Source organism: Neovison vison, chromosome 1 (assembly GCF_020171115.1).
Source record: "Neovison vison isolate M4711 chromosome 1, ASM_NN_V1, whole genome shotgun sequence".
Taxonomy (NCBI): domain Eukaryota; kingdom Metazoa; phylum Chordata; class Mammalia; order Carnivora; family Mustelidae; genus Neogale; species Neogale vison.
The window spans coordinates 147460847-147474661 of record NC_058091.1 but is presented as its reverse complement, the minus strand read 5'-3'; the positions used below and the strand labels follow the sequence as shown (position 1 = coordinate 147474661).

General features: G+C 44.1%; 6 protein-coding genes across 6 annotated transcripts; 3 read left to right on the top strand and 3 right to left on the bottom strand.

Annotated features, from left to right (window-relative positions):
• Positions 1-1352: 1352 nt before the first annotated feature.
• On the bottom strand, positions 1353-1778 carry LOC122913796 (histone H3.1). The gene has a single exon (XM_044260426.1). It carries the CDS (start codon positions 1761-1763, stop codon positions 1353-1355), a length of 411 nt encoding a protein of 136 aa, XP_044116361.1. The 5' UTR covers positions 1764-1778.
• A 900-nt stretch (positions 1779-2678) lies between these two features.
• Positions 2679-3076, bottom strand: LOC122913871 (histone H2A type 1-B). Its single transcript, XM_044260511.1, has one exon. The coding sequence runs from the start codon at positions 3069-3071 to the stop codon at positions 2679-2681; it is 393 nt and encodes a 130-aa protein (XP_044116446.1). The 5' UTR covers positions 3072-3076.
• Positions 3077-3381: 305 nt separating this feature from the next.
• Positions 3382-3835, top strand: LOC122914076 (histone H2B type 1-C/E/F/G/I). The gene has a single exon (XM_044260715.1). It carries the CDS (start codon positions 3411-3413, stop codon positions 3789-3791), a length of 381 nt encoding a protein of 126 aa, XP_044116650.1. The 5' UTR covers positions 3382-3410; the 3' UTR covers positions 3792-3835.
• A 4023-nt stretch (positions 3836-7858) lies between these two features.
• On the top strand, positions 7859-8293 carry LOC122913900 (histone H2A type 1-B). Its single transcript, XM_044260547.1, has one exon. It carries the CDS (start codon positions 7859-7861, stop codon positions 8249-8251), a length of 393 nt encoding a protein of 130 aa, XP_044116482.1. The 3' UTR covers positions 8252-8293.
• Positions 8294-9343: 1050 nt separating this feature from the next.
• Positions 9344-10540, top strand: LOC122913832 (histone H3.1-like). The gene has a single exon (XM_044260469.1). The coding sequence runs from the start codon at positions 9775-9777 to the stop codon at positions 10183-10185; it is 411 nt and encodes a 136-aa protein (XP_044116404.1). The 5' UTR covers positions 9344-9774; the 3' UTR covers positions 10186-10540.
• On the bottom strand, positions 10399-10890 carry LOC122909106 (histone H1.4-like). The gene has a single exon (XM_044252835.1). It carries the CDS (start codon positions 10888-10890, stop codon positions 10399-10401), a length of 492 nt encoding a protein of 163 aa, XP_044108770.1.
• Between the last annotated feature and the right edge of the window lie 2925 nt (positions 10891-13815).

Here is a 13815-nt window from a genome sequence, read left to right as displayed (position 1 = left end):
TCTAAAAGGCCTGCCCCAGTGTTTTTTTTAACTTATTTTAAGATAATGTGCTTCTGTTGGACTATTAGGGTCTAATATCTGTAAAAAATTTGTGAATTTAGATAATCTGTAGGATGTTGATAATTTTAGTGAGTTTTGTCATTGGAGATGGAAATTATGTCAGTAGAAAAGATTATTTAGAAGTTATATTTGTGCCATAGGACAATAACCCTTTTCGACCTAAATTTGCTCTTTTGGTTTTATTTCAGTCTTTTCCAGGGGAGGGAAATTTTCCCTTCATCCATTTTGGTTCTTAGCTGGGAACCCTGTTTCAAAACACAGATTAGCAACAGAAAAATAATCAGACATTTATTAATGTGTATTTCAGGAGAAACCCTGGGAATTCAAAGAAGTGCCTTAGAACTACAGTTTATGCAGCATCTTGAGAAAGAACAATAGATACACAGAGAAGTGATGGGGCAAAGGAAGGCAGTTTTAGGTTTTTCAGGACCCTGGAAAGGTAAATATGTGGGAGGAAACAGGAAGGTTTGCTGATTCCTCTGGTGTCTCTCTGAGCTGCTAAGATTCTAGAGATCTCCAGGATAGCCTTTATCGCCTTCCTGCCTTAAGGCACAAAACAGGAAGGGTGGAGGGAACTTTCCTGTGATTGTTGCTTAACTGCCTGGAACCCCAAAGCTTTATGTTGAAGAGGAATATTGTTTCCTTCACTTTTTTGAATTATTGATGGTCTTGAAAATGTCCTATACGCCTTTGAACTAGGTTTATGTTCCTGATAATCTCTTATTTATAATTTATATACTAGAACTCAGTATGAGACTAGGCAAATTTTGAGTTTTATACTTTGATAGCACATAAAGACTAAATTCTCCACGTGAAAAAAAAAATTAAGGTTTACTTGCTTTCTAGCCTACTGAGTGGATTGGAGACCCACTAAAAACATATGCACTTCATTTGATTGACCTAGAGTTTGACTTCAGTGTTAATAGTAAATGCTGTCCTTTTCTTTAAAAGGCCACAAGGACAGAAGCCTGCATGTAAATAGAGAAGTGCCTATTCTTCTTGATCCAATATCTAGAAAATATTCTCTGCCCTTCTTATCAAGCGAAACTAGTTTGAGGGACCCTGGCAGGGGAGCCGTGGAGCCTTTCTAAAATTAAGCGATGGATTCTGAGACCTTGCCAGACAAGAGTGTCACAAAACTTACTGCATGCGTCTGAGTGTTCTTGGAAGAGAAACTCCGTTCACGAAAGGAGATCCAAGGAAAGCATTACAACAGCTTTTTTTTTTTTTTTTGACAAATTAGGTGGCTCTGAAAAGAGCCTTTTTCAAAGTCCAGAGACCGTAGCCTTGGATTACGCCCTCTCGCCGCGGATGCGGCGCGCCAGCTGGATGTCCTTGGGCATGATGGTGACGCGCTTGGCGTGGATGGCGCAGAGGTTGGTGTCCTCGAAGAGCCCCACCAGGTAGGCCTCGCACGCCTCCTGCAGCGCCATGACGGCCGAGCTCTGGAAGCGCAGGTCGGTCTTGAAGTCCTGCGCGATCTCGCGCACCAGCCGCTGGAACGGCAGCTTGCGGATCAGCAGCTCGGTGGACTTCTGGTAGCGCCGGATCTCGCGCAGGGCCACCGTGCCGGGCCGGTAGCGGTGCGGCTTCTTCACGCCGCCCGTGGCCGGCGCGCTCTTGCGGGCCGCCTTGGTGGCCAGCTGCTTGCGCGGGGCCTTGCCGCCGGTCGACTTGCGCGCCGTCTGCTTCGTGCGAGCCATGACACGCCCGCAGGAGAGGAATCCGGCCAGAGAGTAGCCAGCCGCAGTTCCTGACCGTATTTATAGATCATTCTGGTTCGCAGGTCCCGCGCTGTGATCTAATTGGTTCTCAGGTTGCTTTCGCGAGAAATGATTGGGTTGCCGTTAAATTTGAATATAGAATCAAAGTTTATTTCTTGTTCATATTTACTCCTAATTTACTTGAAATTGAGTTCATAAAAGTGAGATTTCATTTAGAGTCGATTTGCGTGCACTACATTCATGGCATTTTTGTGAAAAGACAAAAAAGAAGAAATAAAATAATTTTTATTAAGAATGTCGTCCGCCAAAAATTTAAAAAGCCCGCCGTGACATGTGATTGGCCAGTTATCTCTCCTTTGTTCTCTATTTTCTTTCTACGTTTTATACTTTCTGGTAGCAAGTTTGAATATACTGTATTTATAATTACGTACATTTGTATGTAAACCGTGCATTTTTATACTAAAAAACAGTCTCAACGTGTGGATATATTTTGGTCTTGATTACTATACTTTGTCATTTACATAGGTTACACCCCTAAGTTGGGTCCTGACAGAATTGTAATTTCCTTGAGAGACTCTTCGTGCATTTGTTAAATGTTTTATGTAACCCCATGATTCTGTAAATTTTACAGCATAGGGGATGGAAGTAACATTTTATATAGAAATGAACTCTTTGTAGCCATTAGGGGAGCATGAGGTACCCAATATTTAAAATAGGGAACACTCAACACAGTGAAAGTGTAACAAGATTTCCCTGAATTCAGATAGTTAAGGAATAGGTTAACAGGTCACCTAGGGTTTGTATGTAGGTATTTCAGCGCTTTTTAGAAAATGTGGGTGGCTCTTAAAAGAGCCTTTGGTTTGCGGGAGAGGGAGTGCTGGCTTTGTTAACATTTCACTTTCCCTTGGCCTTGTGGTGGCTCTCGGTCTTCTTGGGCAGCAGCACGGCCTGGATGTTGGGCAGCACGCCGCCCTGCGCGATGGTGACGCGGCCCAGCAGCTTGTTGAGCTCCTCGTCGTTGCGGATGGCCAGCTGCAGGTGGCGCGGGATGATGCGCGTCTTCTTGTTGTCGCGCGCCGCGTTGCCCGCCAGCTCCAGGATCTCGGCCGTCAGGTACTCGAGCACGGCCGCCAGGTACACGGGCGCGCCGGCCCCGACGCGCTCCGAGTAGTTGCCCTTGCGGAGCAGGCGGTGCACGCGGCCCACCGGGAACTGCAGACCCGCCCGCGACGAGCGCGTCTTGGCCTTGGCGCGCGCCTTGCCGCCCTGCTTCCCGCGTCCGGACATAGCGAGTGTTGTCTGAAAGCAAAAACCCACAGGAAGAGCGAAAAGAAATGTCCTGAAAGCACCGAAAGGATGCCAATTATAGTGCTGAATGGAAGTGGAAATCTCGAGTTGGGATTGGTTAGAGTCATCGTTTGGCGATCCAACCAATAAGAAAGAATATTTGACGCATTCAAATTTACATATTACTCGTCACTAATTTGTTATCAAATCAGATGTGCATATTCTTGCATACCTTATTTGCATAGATGGACTATAAAAGAAGAGACTGTGGATCCAGGCGGACATTTTAGGTCTTTCTGTGTGTGTCTGTGTTTGTGAGTTGGATTGTTAGTGTTTAAGATGCCCGAGCCAGCCAAGTCCGCTCCGGCCCCGAAGAAGGGCTCCAAGAAGGCGGTGACCAAGGCGCAGAAGAAGGACGGCAAGAAGCGCAAACGCAGCCGCAAGGAGAGCTACTCGGTGTACGTGTACAAGGTGCTGAAGCAGGTGCACCCCGACACCGGCATCTCGTCCAAGGCCATGGGCATCATGAACTCGTTCGTCAACGACATCTTCGAGCGCATCGCGGGCGAGGCGTCCCGCCTGGCGCACTACAACAAGCGCTCGACCATCACGTCCAGGGAGATCCAGACGGCCGTGCGCCTGCTGCTGCCCGGGGAGCTGGCCAAGCACGCCGTGTCCGAGGGCACCAAGGCCGTCACCAAGTACACCAGCTCCAAGTGAGCTTGACAAGTAAGCGTCCTGTCATCCAACCCCAAAGGCTCTTTTCAGAGCCACATCCATTCTCATTCAAAGAGTTGTAATATTACAAGTATTTCTCTTAATTGGTGTACGTAGGGCACACTTAAAAAAAAATGCTATTAGCATGTAAGGTATTAATGGTCCCAGGGGCTCGGGTCTCGAGTCGCCAGGTTTACACACTACCACATACCTTCTCCAGTGTCCACGGTAAATACACTTTTGAGAAGGAATTACCTTGGAGACTGTCCTCAAAGGAGGAATATCCTAACACCACATATTGAAGCCTGGAAGTCCTTTAATGCTTTAAAGTTTCTCTTTTTATATAGTGTCCGTGTTATAGAGCTTAGAGCTTTGCACTCTAGTCCATATTTTCCTATTTGCAATGTGGGATGTTTGGCTCCAAGCCTCCATTCACATTCATTTAAAGGGAAATGACTACTTTACATTTGAAAGCATTTGTTTATTGCATTTTCTCTGTTTTTCCTTGCTTTCAAGGGACTAACAGTCTCAAGTTTACCGCCTTGAGTTCTTCCAGGTAGGGGAAAGCATTCTAGGATACAGAACGGAATTGAATTTGAGGCCAGCTGCAGTTCAAAAGAGTATGGGGTTTCCTCTCAGTCTAACCAAGCCTTTCTTCTTAGGTGACTCAGGACACTTAAGGAAAGGTGAACAAAGAATGCACTCAGAAAAGAGATGAGATATATAGGCCAGTGCTGGAGAGAGGAGATCATTCACTTGAAAGTACTTACTAAAGTGTTGAGAAATCTACTGGGTTTGAAGTGATTTTGAATTTTATTTAGAGACCAGAGTCAGAAGACTTTGGTGGGAATGTTCTGCTATGTAAATGATCTTTGGTTCTCACGCCCACTATGCCTCACTTTATAAAATGAGACTTAATGAAACATTGCTATTTAGTAATAAATTACTATAATAAAGTATGGACACTTGTGAAAACAATTGCAATTTATAATAAAAATACACATTTAAGAGGGATTTGCAATGCAGAAGGTTTTAATAAACATTATCATCTAAAATTTTCCATTTCTCCTACACTTCATATATAATAAATGCAAGCTTTTTAAATAGAATTATAATTAGAAGTAATAATACTACAATGAGTGAAGCAAATGTTACTCCATGAAATTAGAGTTGCTGCTCTTTAAATCCAGGCATCCTAAACACAAGGAAAAAAGTAAATGTAAAATGCTGTCCTCAGAACTACCGAAATTTGAACATTATGGGAGCCTGCAATATTTAGGAATAATTTACATGCATCTATAGTAATTCTGATAATATTTACACATTTAAATTTACATATATGTGTAGTTCTAATGTTAATCTCAATGAATATAGAATCAATTATTCAGCTATGGGGGTGTATTAATTTGTTTCCTATTGCTGGTTTGACAGTATCAGAAATTTATGCCTTACATTAGTACAAACTTCTAATTTCATAAATCTGTAGATGAGCATTTGGGCATGGATCTCACTGAACTGAAATCAAGGTGTCAGGAATTCTGCATTCTTCTCTGGGGTCTCTCAAAATAAACCTCTTGGCTTGCCATTTCCAGATTCTAGAGGCTATCCTCTTTCCTTGGCTCAAGGGCCCCTTTTCTCAATTTTTAAAGCCAACCAGCCATCTCTGGCCAGACCCTCAGGCTGTTATCGCTCTGGTTCTGTCCTCAGGTTCCCTCTTCTAATTTTAAGTATCTATGTGATTACACTGGGTTCACTTGGATAATCCATGATAATCTCCCTTTAAAAAATCAGGTGATTAGCAATCTTACCCCCACCTGCAACATTAATTGTCCTCTGTCCTGGAACCCAGCATATTCATAGACCCGTAGAGGTTAGCAGTTAAAGATAATTGGGATGACATTTCTATGCCTCGCACCGCAGGTCACATTTTAAAAAAAATCTGATAGAAAGCTATATACTTTCTGTCCTACAAGTGGAAAGAATATATGGATACACTACTATATATATTTTCAGGATATTCGTGAATTCCGAGAAAGGTCATTACCATGTTTAGATATTTGTTTAGTTCTGGGAATACATAAAGCAAAAATGGACTATGACAGTAGAAGCTTATGTATACAGCTGCCTGGTATTTTTAGAAATCACCCTTTTACACTTTTCTCTTTGTTGCATTTGTTTTGTTTGAAAATGTATATATTCTTTTGTATGTTGTTTTGTGTGTGTGTGTGTGTGTGTGTGTGTGCACGCGCGCGCGCGCATTTGTGCTGTGTAGGGACTAGAAAGTTTGTTATTCATGGGAGAAATTTTACAAGAATATAAGATAGTATTAATTCTTTCCTACGTAGGTTGAAGCCCTAAAAATATTTTGTATGTGCAATCTTAGCACTTAACTCATGTGGCATACCATTCACAGCCGTTTATAACTTGAAGTAGGTTTCTAATTACAAGGACAAAAGTGTAAATTTCCATTACCATTATTATACATATCTGCATATGCCAGGGGGAGTGGTAGTGTTATTAGAATGACATATGCATTTAAAAAAAAAATTATTTATTTATTTATTTATTTGTCAGAGAGAGAGAGAGAGAGAGCAAGCAGGAACAGGCTGAAGGGCAGAGGGAGAAGCCGACTCCCTATTGAGCAGGGAACCCTATGTGGAACTCAACCCTGGGACCCCGGGATCATAACCTGAGCCCAAAGCAGACACTTAACCAACTGAGCCACCCAGGCAGCCACATATGAAGTTTTTTTTTTTTTTAAAGATTTTATTTATTTATTTGACAGAGAGAGATCATGAGTAGGCAGAGAGGCAGGCAGAGAGAGAGAGGAGGAAGCAGGCTCCCCGCTGAGCAGAGTACCTGATGCGGGACTCGATCCCAGGACCCTGAGATCCTGACCCGAGCCGAAGGCAGCAGCCTAACCCACCGAGCCACCCAGGTGCCCCCTGAAGTTTTTTTTTTAATTTAAAAAGAATTTTTGTTGACCAGAACAGAAATTAGCTGATATAAAGTCCACCCAGGAGGAAAATAACAATTTTAAGGGAGAGGCACCAAAATATCCTTAAAGGGAGTTTCTTTCCTAGACTGCCTGCATTACTGCCATGTGAAATTTTGCCAGTGGTCTCACCTTTCACTAAAGGAGCCTTGGGAAAGTCCTCATTACCATTAAATGACCTCATCTTGGAGTCAGTGATGTTTGTTTTTCAACTTTCATGCATTGGTTTGTTCCCACTAGTACTTACAAATTATATTGGCTTAAGCAAAGAAATCCATTAGAAGTGTACAAAGATTAATCTGGAAATAAGCCAGTTTCTTTTTACCACAACATGCCACAAACAAAAATAGTGCTATCAAATTTCTTAAGCCTTCTTGGTTTTTCACAGAACCAATATGTAAAGGACACTACATCCCAGCAAGCTTCAGTGAAACACTCTTGTCACCTGGGCCAGACTTGTAGTTAAAAAGGGCAGTAGAGACAAGGGAAGTCCATCTTGCCATTAGCTACACTGGTTACCTTTCTCTTTCCACCAGTGAAAAGGTATCTGTTTTAAGACGCTAGTACCATACACCAGCAAGGCTAATATTCTAGCAAAGAAACCCTCTTCTGCACTTACATTAACTATCAAAGCCGCGACATCTCACGCTGAAAAATTGGCTGGTTTGCGCTTCTTGCCGTCCTTCTTCTGCGCCTTGGTCACCGCCTTCTTGGAGCCCTTCGGGGATGGCAACAGAGTTCTGTGCCTCTGGCATGACGAATAAAAACTAGGATTCTGAGATAAGAAATATGTGCCCTGATTACAATGCTCATATTTCATGGCTCCTATGTGACTGAAGTGCTCAAAGAGTTATACTTCGATTCCAGAAATAAATCTAAACTGCAACATATTATGGATTTTATGTGTCTTTAATTTTGTTTTGTCATTGGTTGCAAACTTCCGAATTGTATTAGCCAATCAAAGCGCGCAATTTACAATTCGGCTTGTAAGTATAATTGCTTCTCATTTGCTGGAAGCATTTGTATCCCCATTTTCTTTTTCCGTTCCGGAGCATACCGGCTAGAGAGTATTAAAATGTCCGGACGCGGGAAGCAGGGCGGCAAGGCGCGCGCCAAGGCCAAGACGCGCTCGTCGCGGGCGGGTCTGCAGTTCCCGGTGGGCCGCGTGCACCGCCTGCTCCGCAAGGGCAACTACTCGGAGCGCGTCGGGGCCGGCGCGCCCGTGTACCTGGCGGCCGTGCTCGAGTACCTGACGGCCGAGATCCTGGAGCTGGCGGGCAACGCGGCGCGCGACAACAAGAAGACGCGCATCATCCCGCGCCACCTGCAGCTGGCCATCCGCAACGACGAGGAGCTCAACAAGCTGCTGGGCCGCGTCACCATCGCGCAGGGCGGCGTGCTGCCCAACATCCAGGCCGTGCTGCTGCCCAAGAAGACCGAGAGCCACCACAAGGCCAAGGGCAAGTAAGGTGGAGAAATAGAATCTTAATTCATCGAGGGGTCCATTTTAACCAAAGGCTCTTTTCAGAGCCACCCCTGTGCTCATTGAAAGGGCTTACATTTGCCTTATTAACTGTAGCTCATTGAAAATACCCTGCAGGATAGTTTATCGATTCAAGAAGGGAAGTTAGTTTTCCCACTCCTCACAAAGGTTAAACTAGCCATTCAGTTTAGAGTACCATAAAAAAAAAGTTGCCACCTACAAATTAAAATGGTATGTAGAGCTTGAGTCCACCTCAAAAGTATATGAATACTGGCCTCCTGGAGCCTTATAAGCCATCCGTAAGATAAAGGGAAGTGTAATGCTTGGTTTATGTTGAAAGTTCAATCTAAGTCTAGTTAGTGATCTACAGATTAATAAAATTGTACTTTTATTAATATATCCTATTGAAAGCAGTTTTTTTGAACCTTAGTGGACAAAGTCATCTGGAAGTGATACTTTAAAAAAAGTTAACCAATATCCAACTTTACTGGGCTGGGCCTAAATCCGGTGTCACCTGGACTTCAATAGTATATGGCCTGGAATTTCTTGCCTTTTATACAGAGGCTTGTAACGGGTTCAGTTTGACTTTAAAAAGATACACAGTGATGTTTTTGTACCATTTACACTTTGGGTGTCTTTTAACACCATTTTACACAACTTTCAGTTAGTGTAGAATGACTATGTATTTAATGAGATATAGTAATATGCATGAAATTAACTTAGGGATAATGGTACATTTAGGAGTTACATAAAAACATTTTGAAAAAACGGAGTTTGAATAGATTTCATGATATAGACCTGAAATTAGTCTTCCTAAACTCCAATGAGGGTAAAAAAATTATTTGGCCAATCACATCTCAAGGGCATCTTTTCAGAAACCATTTAAAGAAAAGCAGTTTCAGGGGCCAAAACTTAAAATTTTATTCAGCCAGGGACGCCTGGGTAGCTCTGGGTTAAAGGCTCTGGCTTTGGCTTAGGTCATGATCCCAGGGTCCTGGGTTTGAGCCCCGCATCGATCCCAGCATGGGGCCCTCTGCTCAGCAGGGAGCCTGTTTCCCTTCCGTTCTCTCTCTCTCTGCCTGCTTGTATTCTCTGTCAAATAAATTAAAAAAATTTTTTTTTCAGCCAACAAAATAAATCATTGGACTAATTGGTATTTAAATTATGCTTTCAAAGGCCAAAGGACATTGTAAATAATCAGGTGAGGTAGATAAGAGATAACTGTAAATAAGGTAGACGCCAGAGTTGAAAACACCGGCAGTTAACAAGCAGATTGGAGGAATATGTTAGTTTTTTTTTTTTCCCCTTCTATTTTTGATGGAAAACAGGTTTTGGTCTAAATGTAGTGGCGGTCTTGGGATTCAGGGAGTGAATGTCACTACCATTATCTTCATTTGGAGCCCTAGGAAGCAAGTTATTTGTCCAATCAGAATGAGTATCTATATCTAGTAGTAGAGTTTGGTAGGGTTTCATTTTTCCGTCAGCAACCCGTTGTGGTTAATTTTGGGATGGCTCGCACGAAGCAGATGGCGCGCAAGTCGACCGGCGGCAAGGCCCCGCGCAAGCAGCTGGTCACCAAGGCGGCCCGCAAGAGCGCGCCGGCCACGGGCGGCGTGAAGAAGCCGCACCGCTACCGGCCCAGCACGGTGGCCCTGCGCGAGATCCGGCGCTACCAGAAGTCCACCGAGCTGCTGATCCGCAAGCTGCCGTTCCAGCGGCTGGTGCGCGAGATCGCGCAGGACTTCAAGACCGACCTGCGCTTCCAGAGCTCGGCCGTCATGGCGCTGCAGGAGGCGTGCGAGGCCTACCTGGTGGGGCTCTTCGAGGACACCAACCTCTGCGCCATCCACGCCAAGCGCGTCACCATCATGCCCAAGGACATCCAGCTGGCGCGCCGCATCCGCGGCGAGAGGGCCTAAATTCTTTAGTGCCAGTGATGAGAACCTTTGAACCTTAAGTTCCAAGGCTCTTTTCAGAGCCAATGACCTTTTCTGGGAAAGATTGCTGTGTACTTATTTTAGGTTTCTTACATTGTGACAGATACTGGAGAAACCAAGTGCTACCACATTTTCCATAAGGCTAACTGTGTGGCTTGGAAAGAGCCGTTGAATTATTCTCAGCTAGCTAAACTCTTACTTCTTGGGGTTGGGCGCCTTGGCCTTCTTCGGACTCTTGGCCACTTTCTTGGCGACAGCCCCCGCGGCCTTCTTGGGCTTCTTGGCTGCCCCGGTCGCCGCCTTGGGCTTGGCCGCGCCCGCCTTCTTGGCCTTGGGCTTGGCCTCGCCGGAGGCCGCCTTCTTGTTGAGCTTGAAGGAGCCCGAGGCGCCGGTGCCCTTGGTCTGCACCAGGGTGCCCTTGCTCACCAGGCTCTTGAGGCCCAGCTTGATGCGGCTGTTGTTCTTCTCCACGTCGTAGCCGGCGGCCGCCAGCGCCTTCTTGAGCGCCGCCAGGGACACGCCACTGCGCTCCTTGGACGCGGCGACGGCCTTGGTGATGAGCTCGGACACCGGGGGCCCGGACGCCTTGCGCTTGGCGGCACCGGCGGACTTGCGGGCCTTCTTCTTCACGGGCGTCTTCTCGGCAGGGGCCGGAGCGGGAGGCACGGCAGGTGCGGTTTCAGACATCGTGCGTCGGGATTCCTGACGGGAACCGCGGAAAAGAAGAAGAAGAAGAAGAAAGTCTCGGAGCGGAGCTGCGCGGCCGGCGTGCGTGTGTGTATATATACAACCACGACGCCGCGCGCTGATTGGCTCCCGGCTCCGTCCCCAACCTGACAGCACCCGAGTCTCCGCTCTGTCCCGGAATTGTGTTTGTTACAACTGAGGAAAGCAAAAAAAATAAAATTTCCCGTGGAGGAATCACACCGGTTCTATTTGGGAGCGAAGCGGGACACCTCATGCTTTGAGATCTTCATGCTTTCTTCTTCCAGTTTGTACCTTGTTAGTCTCAGCTTTTTTCAAAATCCCCTGACACTCTCAGAGATTCACCGGTCAGAGAGATAACTTCTCGATTTTCCCTTAAAATATAAATTCTTCCCTTTGTGCTTTCGATCACTTGCTCTCTAGTGATATTCTAGACACTCTTGGCTCCTTATGTATTCAACAACTTCTCAGTTCTCATGGAGATTTACCCAGAAAGTCTGTTTCGTATGAAGAAAAATAAGAGACTCTTCGTCTCTTTCTCTACAGAATGAGAATCATGGATGCTGCCATCCTTTAGCTGTCCATCCATCCATTAGCTGTCAGCTAATTCTGACAGTTATTACTTTGAAAAAGCTTTATCATTGCTTCTCGTCCAATTTGGAGTGTTAGTTTGGGAGTTTCAGGATTTCAAGATTTGTCCAGGAAAATGGGGAATGCAGCAATGTGTCGTCTTCCTGACACGGTTTTTGGTCCTGTGAACATAGATGGTGACAGAGGAAATCCAGGAAGGATATGAAAGAGAGTTAGACCTCTTTATTTGTTTAAAAAAAAAAATATTTTACTTACGGTGATTGAATTGGGGGTTAGGAATTAAAATATTCATGAGCTTTGGGGTACAGAAATCTGGCATGCCTGGGGAGTATAAACTTTGGTAACCTATTAATGTAATAGAATGAAAGAATATATACATGCAAGACACACATCCTCACACATCCACAGAACTCACTTGAGAGACAAGCAATATTTGAAAAGTGTGTTTTATGTTTGCTACTAGATTTCTTACTGATGCAAGGAAATAAGGTTGTAAGAAACATTATATCTAATGTTTAATTTAGAATAGGGAATATATTTATAGTTGAAAATGATTTAATTTTTATTTTCATCACTTCCAGTTCTTTCTCTTTAATGTAGTATGTTTATTTTAAAACATGTAGCAATCTGTGTTCCCCTATGACAGTGAAAGTAATGCTGGGAAGGCACAGAGCAAAGCCTAAGAGGTGAGTGTTTCACCCTCCTCTCTGATTCCTGCAAAATCAAGAAATGACTGATTACTTCTTTCAGCACATCCAAGTGAACCATGAAAGTTAATGTCACTAACTTAAATATGAACGTGATTCAAATGGGTAAGACCAGATGAACAATCGACTTAGTATAAATCATTTTTACTTTGTGCATTCACTCATTATGGAGCAAATGTATTCCTACCCCTCTTAACGTGGTTTGATTCATTATAGTTGGTTTTGAAGATTATTCATTGATAGTAATGAGGAGTATGAATTCCAGAAAAGCTGAGCCATGGCAGGCTGTGTCAGTAGTCAGTGCATACCGGAAACAGAAGAACAAGAATTACATCCTTGATGGGTGGAAATAATAGAGAGGCAGTACCAAGAAGAGCTTTGTCTAGGCCGTGTCAATGTAGGGAGTCTTCAAGGCATTGCCCCAGTCACCTTCATGGGCTCATGAGTTACTGTGATGTGGATAACTTCTAAGTCTCTCCCTTCAGGTCTGTCTTCTTGCCTAAATGTCAAACTTGTATTTTTGGATGCTTCTGGATATTTCTGGATGCTTATGGATATTCTGGATATCACACCTCCGTACACCAGACTACACTCTCCCTATAATCTCTACATAACCAAACTCACCATGTCATTTCCAATTGAAATACATCATTCACCTTGAAATAGCTGTCAATTCTACATACAAAACCCCCATTCTTTTTTATTAATTGAGGCACACTTGAGTTCTTTGAGAACTTTTAGTCCACTGAAGGTCCAGAGGAAGCATGAAGAAAGTAGCCAGCTCCAATGACTACCACTGAGCTCTGAGTAGTCCAACTATGCCCCTCCTGAGACAGTATTGATCCTCACCTCAGTATACACAGAGGACGGATGCTTCAGCGACTATATTCTTATTAGAAATGGTTAATGAACTTGAAACTTACGGGGCTCACTTCACATGTTGGAGAACTAAAGGAACTCTGTCAACAAAGTGATCTTTCTGTAGTAACGTAGAGGAGAGAGAAAAATCACATGACTGAGTAAGCATTAACAGAATTACATTCAGGTAACTCAGCACAGTACTGACTACATTTAAGAGGGAAAAAAATCTCACAAGTCTCATAGAGCAGAGCAAAATGGATCTGTTACTTCTTTTAAGTCACATGAACAGGGGATAGAGCTGGTGACAATTCTGTATACTGTGAGAGACCACTATGCTAATCCCAAAGGAATCTTTTTACACATCTAGATAGTACTTTTTTTTAAGTGGCTTTTTAAAAAATGATTTTATTTATTTATTTGAGATAGAGAGTAGAGAGAGAGAGCGTGTGTGTGTGTGTGTTGGGGAGAGAGGCAGAGGAAAAGTGGGGGGCCGATGCCCTGCTGAGCATCGAGCCTGATGTCGGGCTCCATGAGATCATGACCTGAACCGAAGGCAAGTGCTTAACCAACTGAGCCACCCAGGTGCCCCAATATCTAGCAATTATTTGGGTTATAACATATTATGTAGCGGTTATATTTCCTCACCCTAGGAAACATCTCTCTGTTGTCAAAAATAGGAGATGGGGCCTAATGCCTATAAAAATTTCTCTGTTCTGGGGACCTGGGTGGCTCAGTGGGTTAAAGCCTC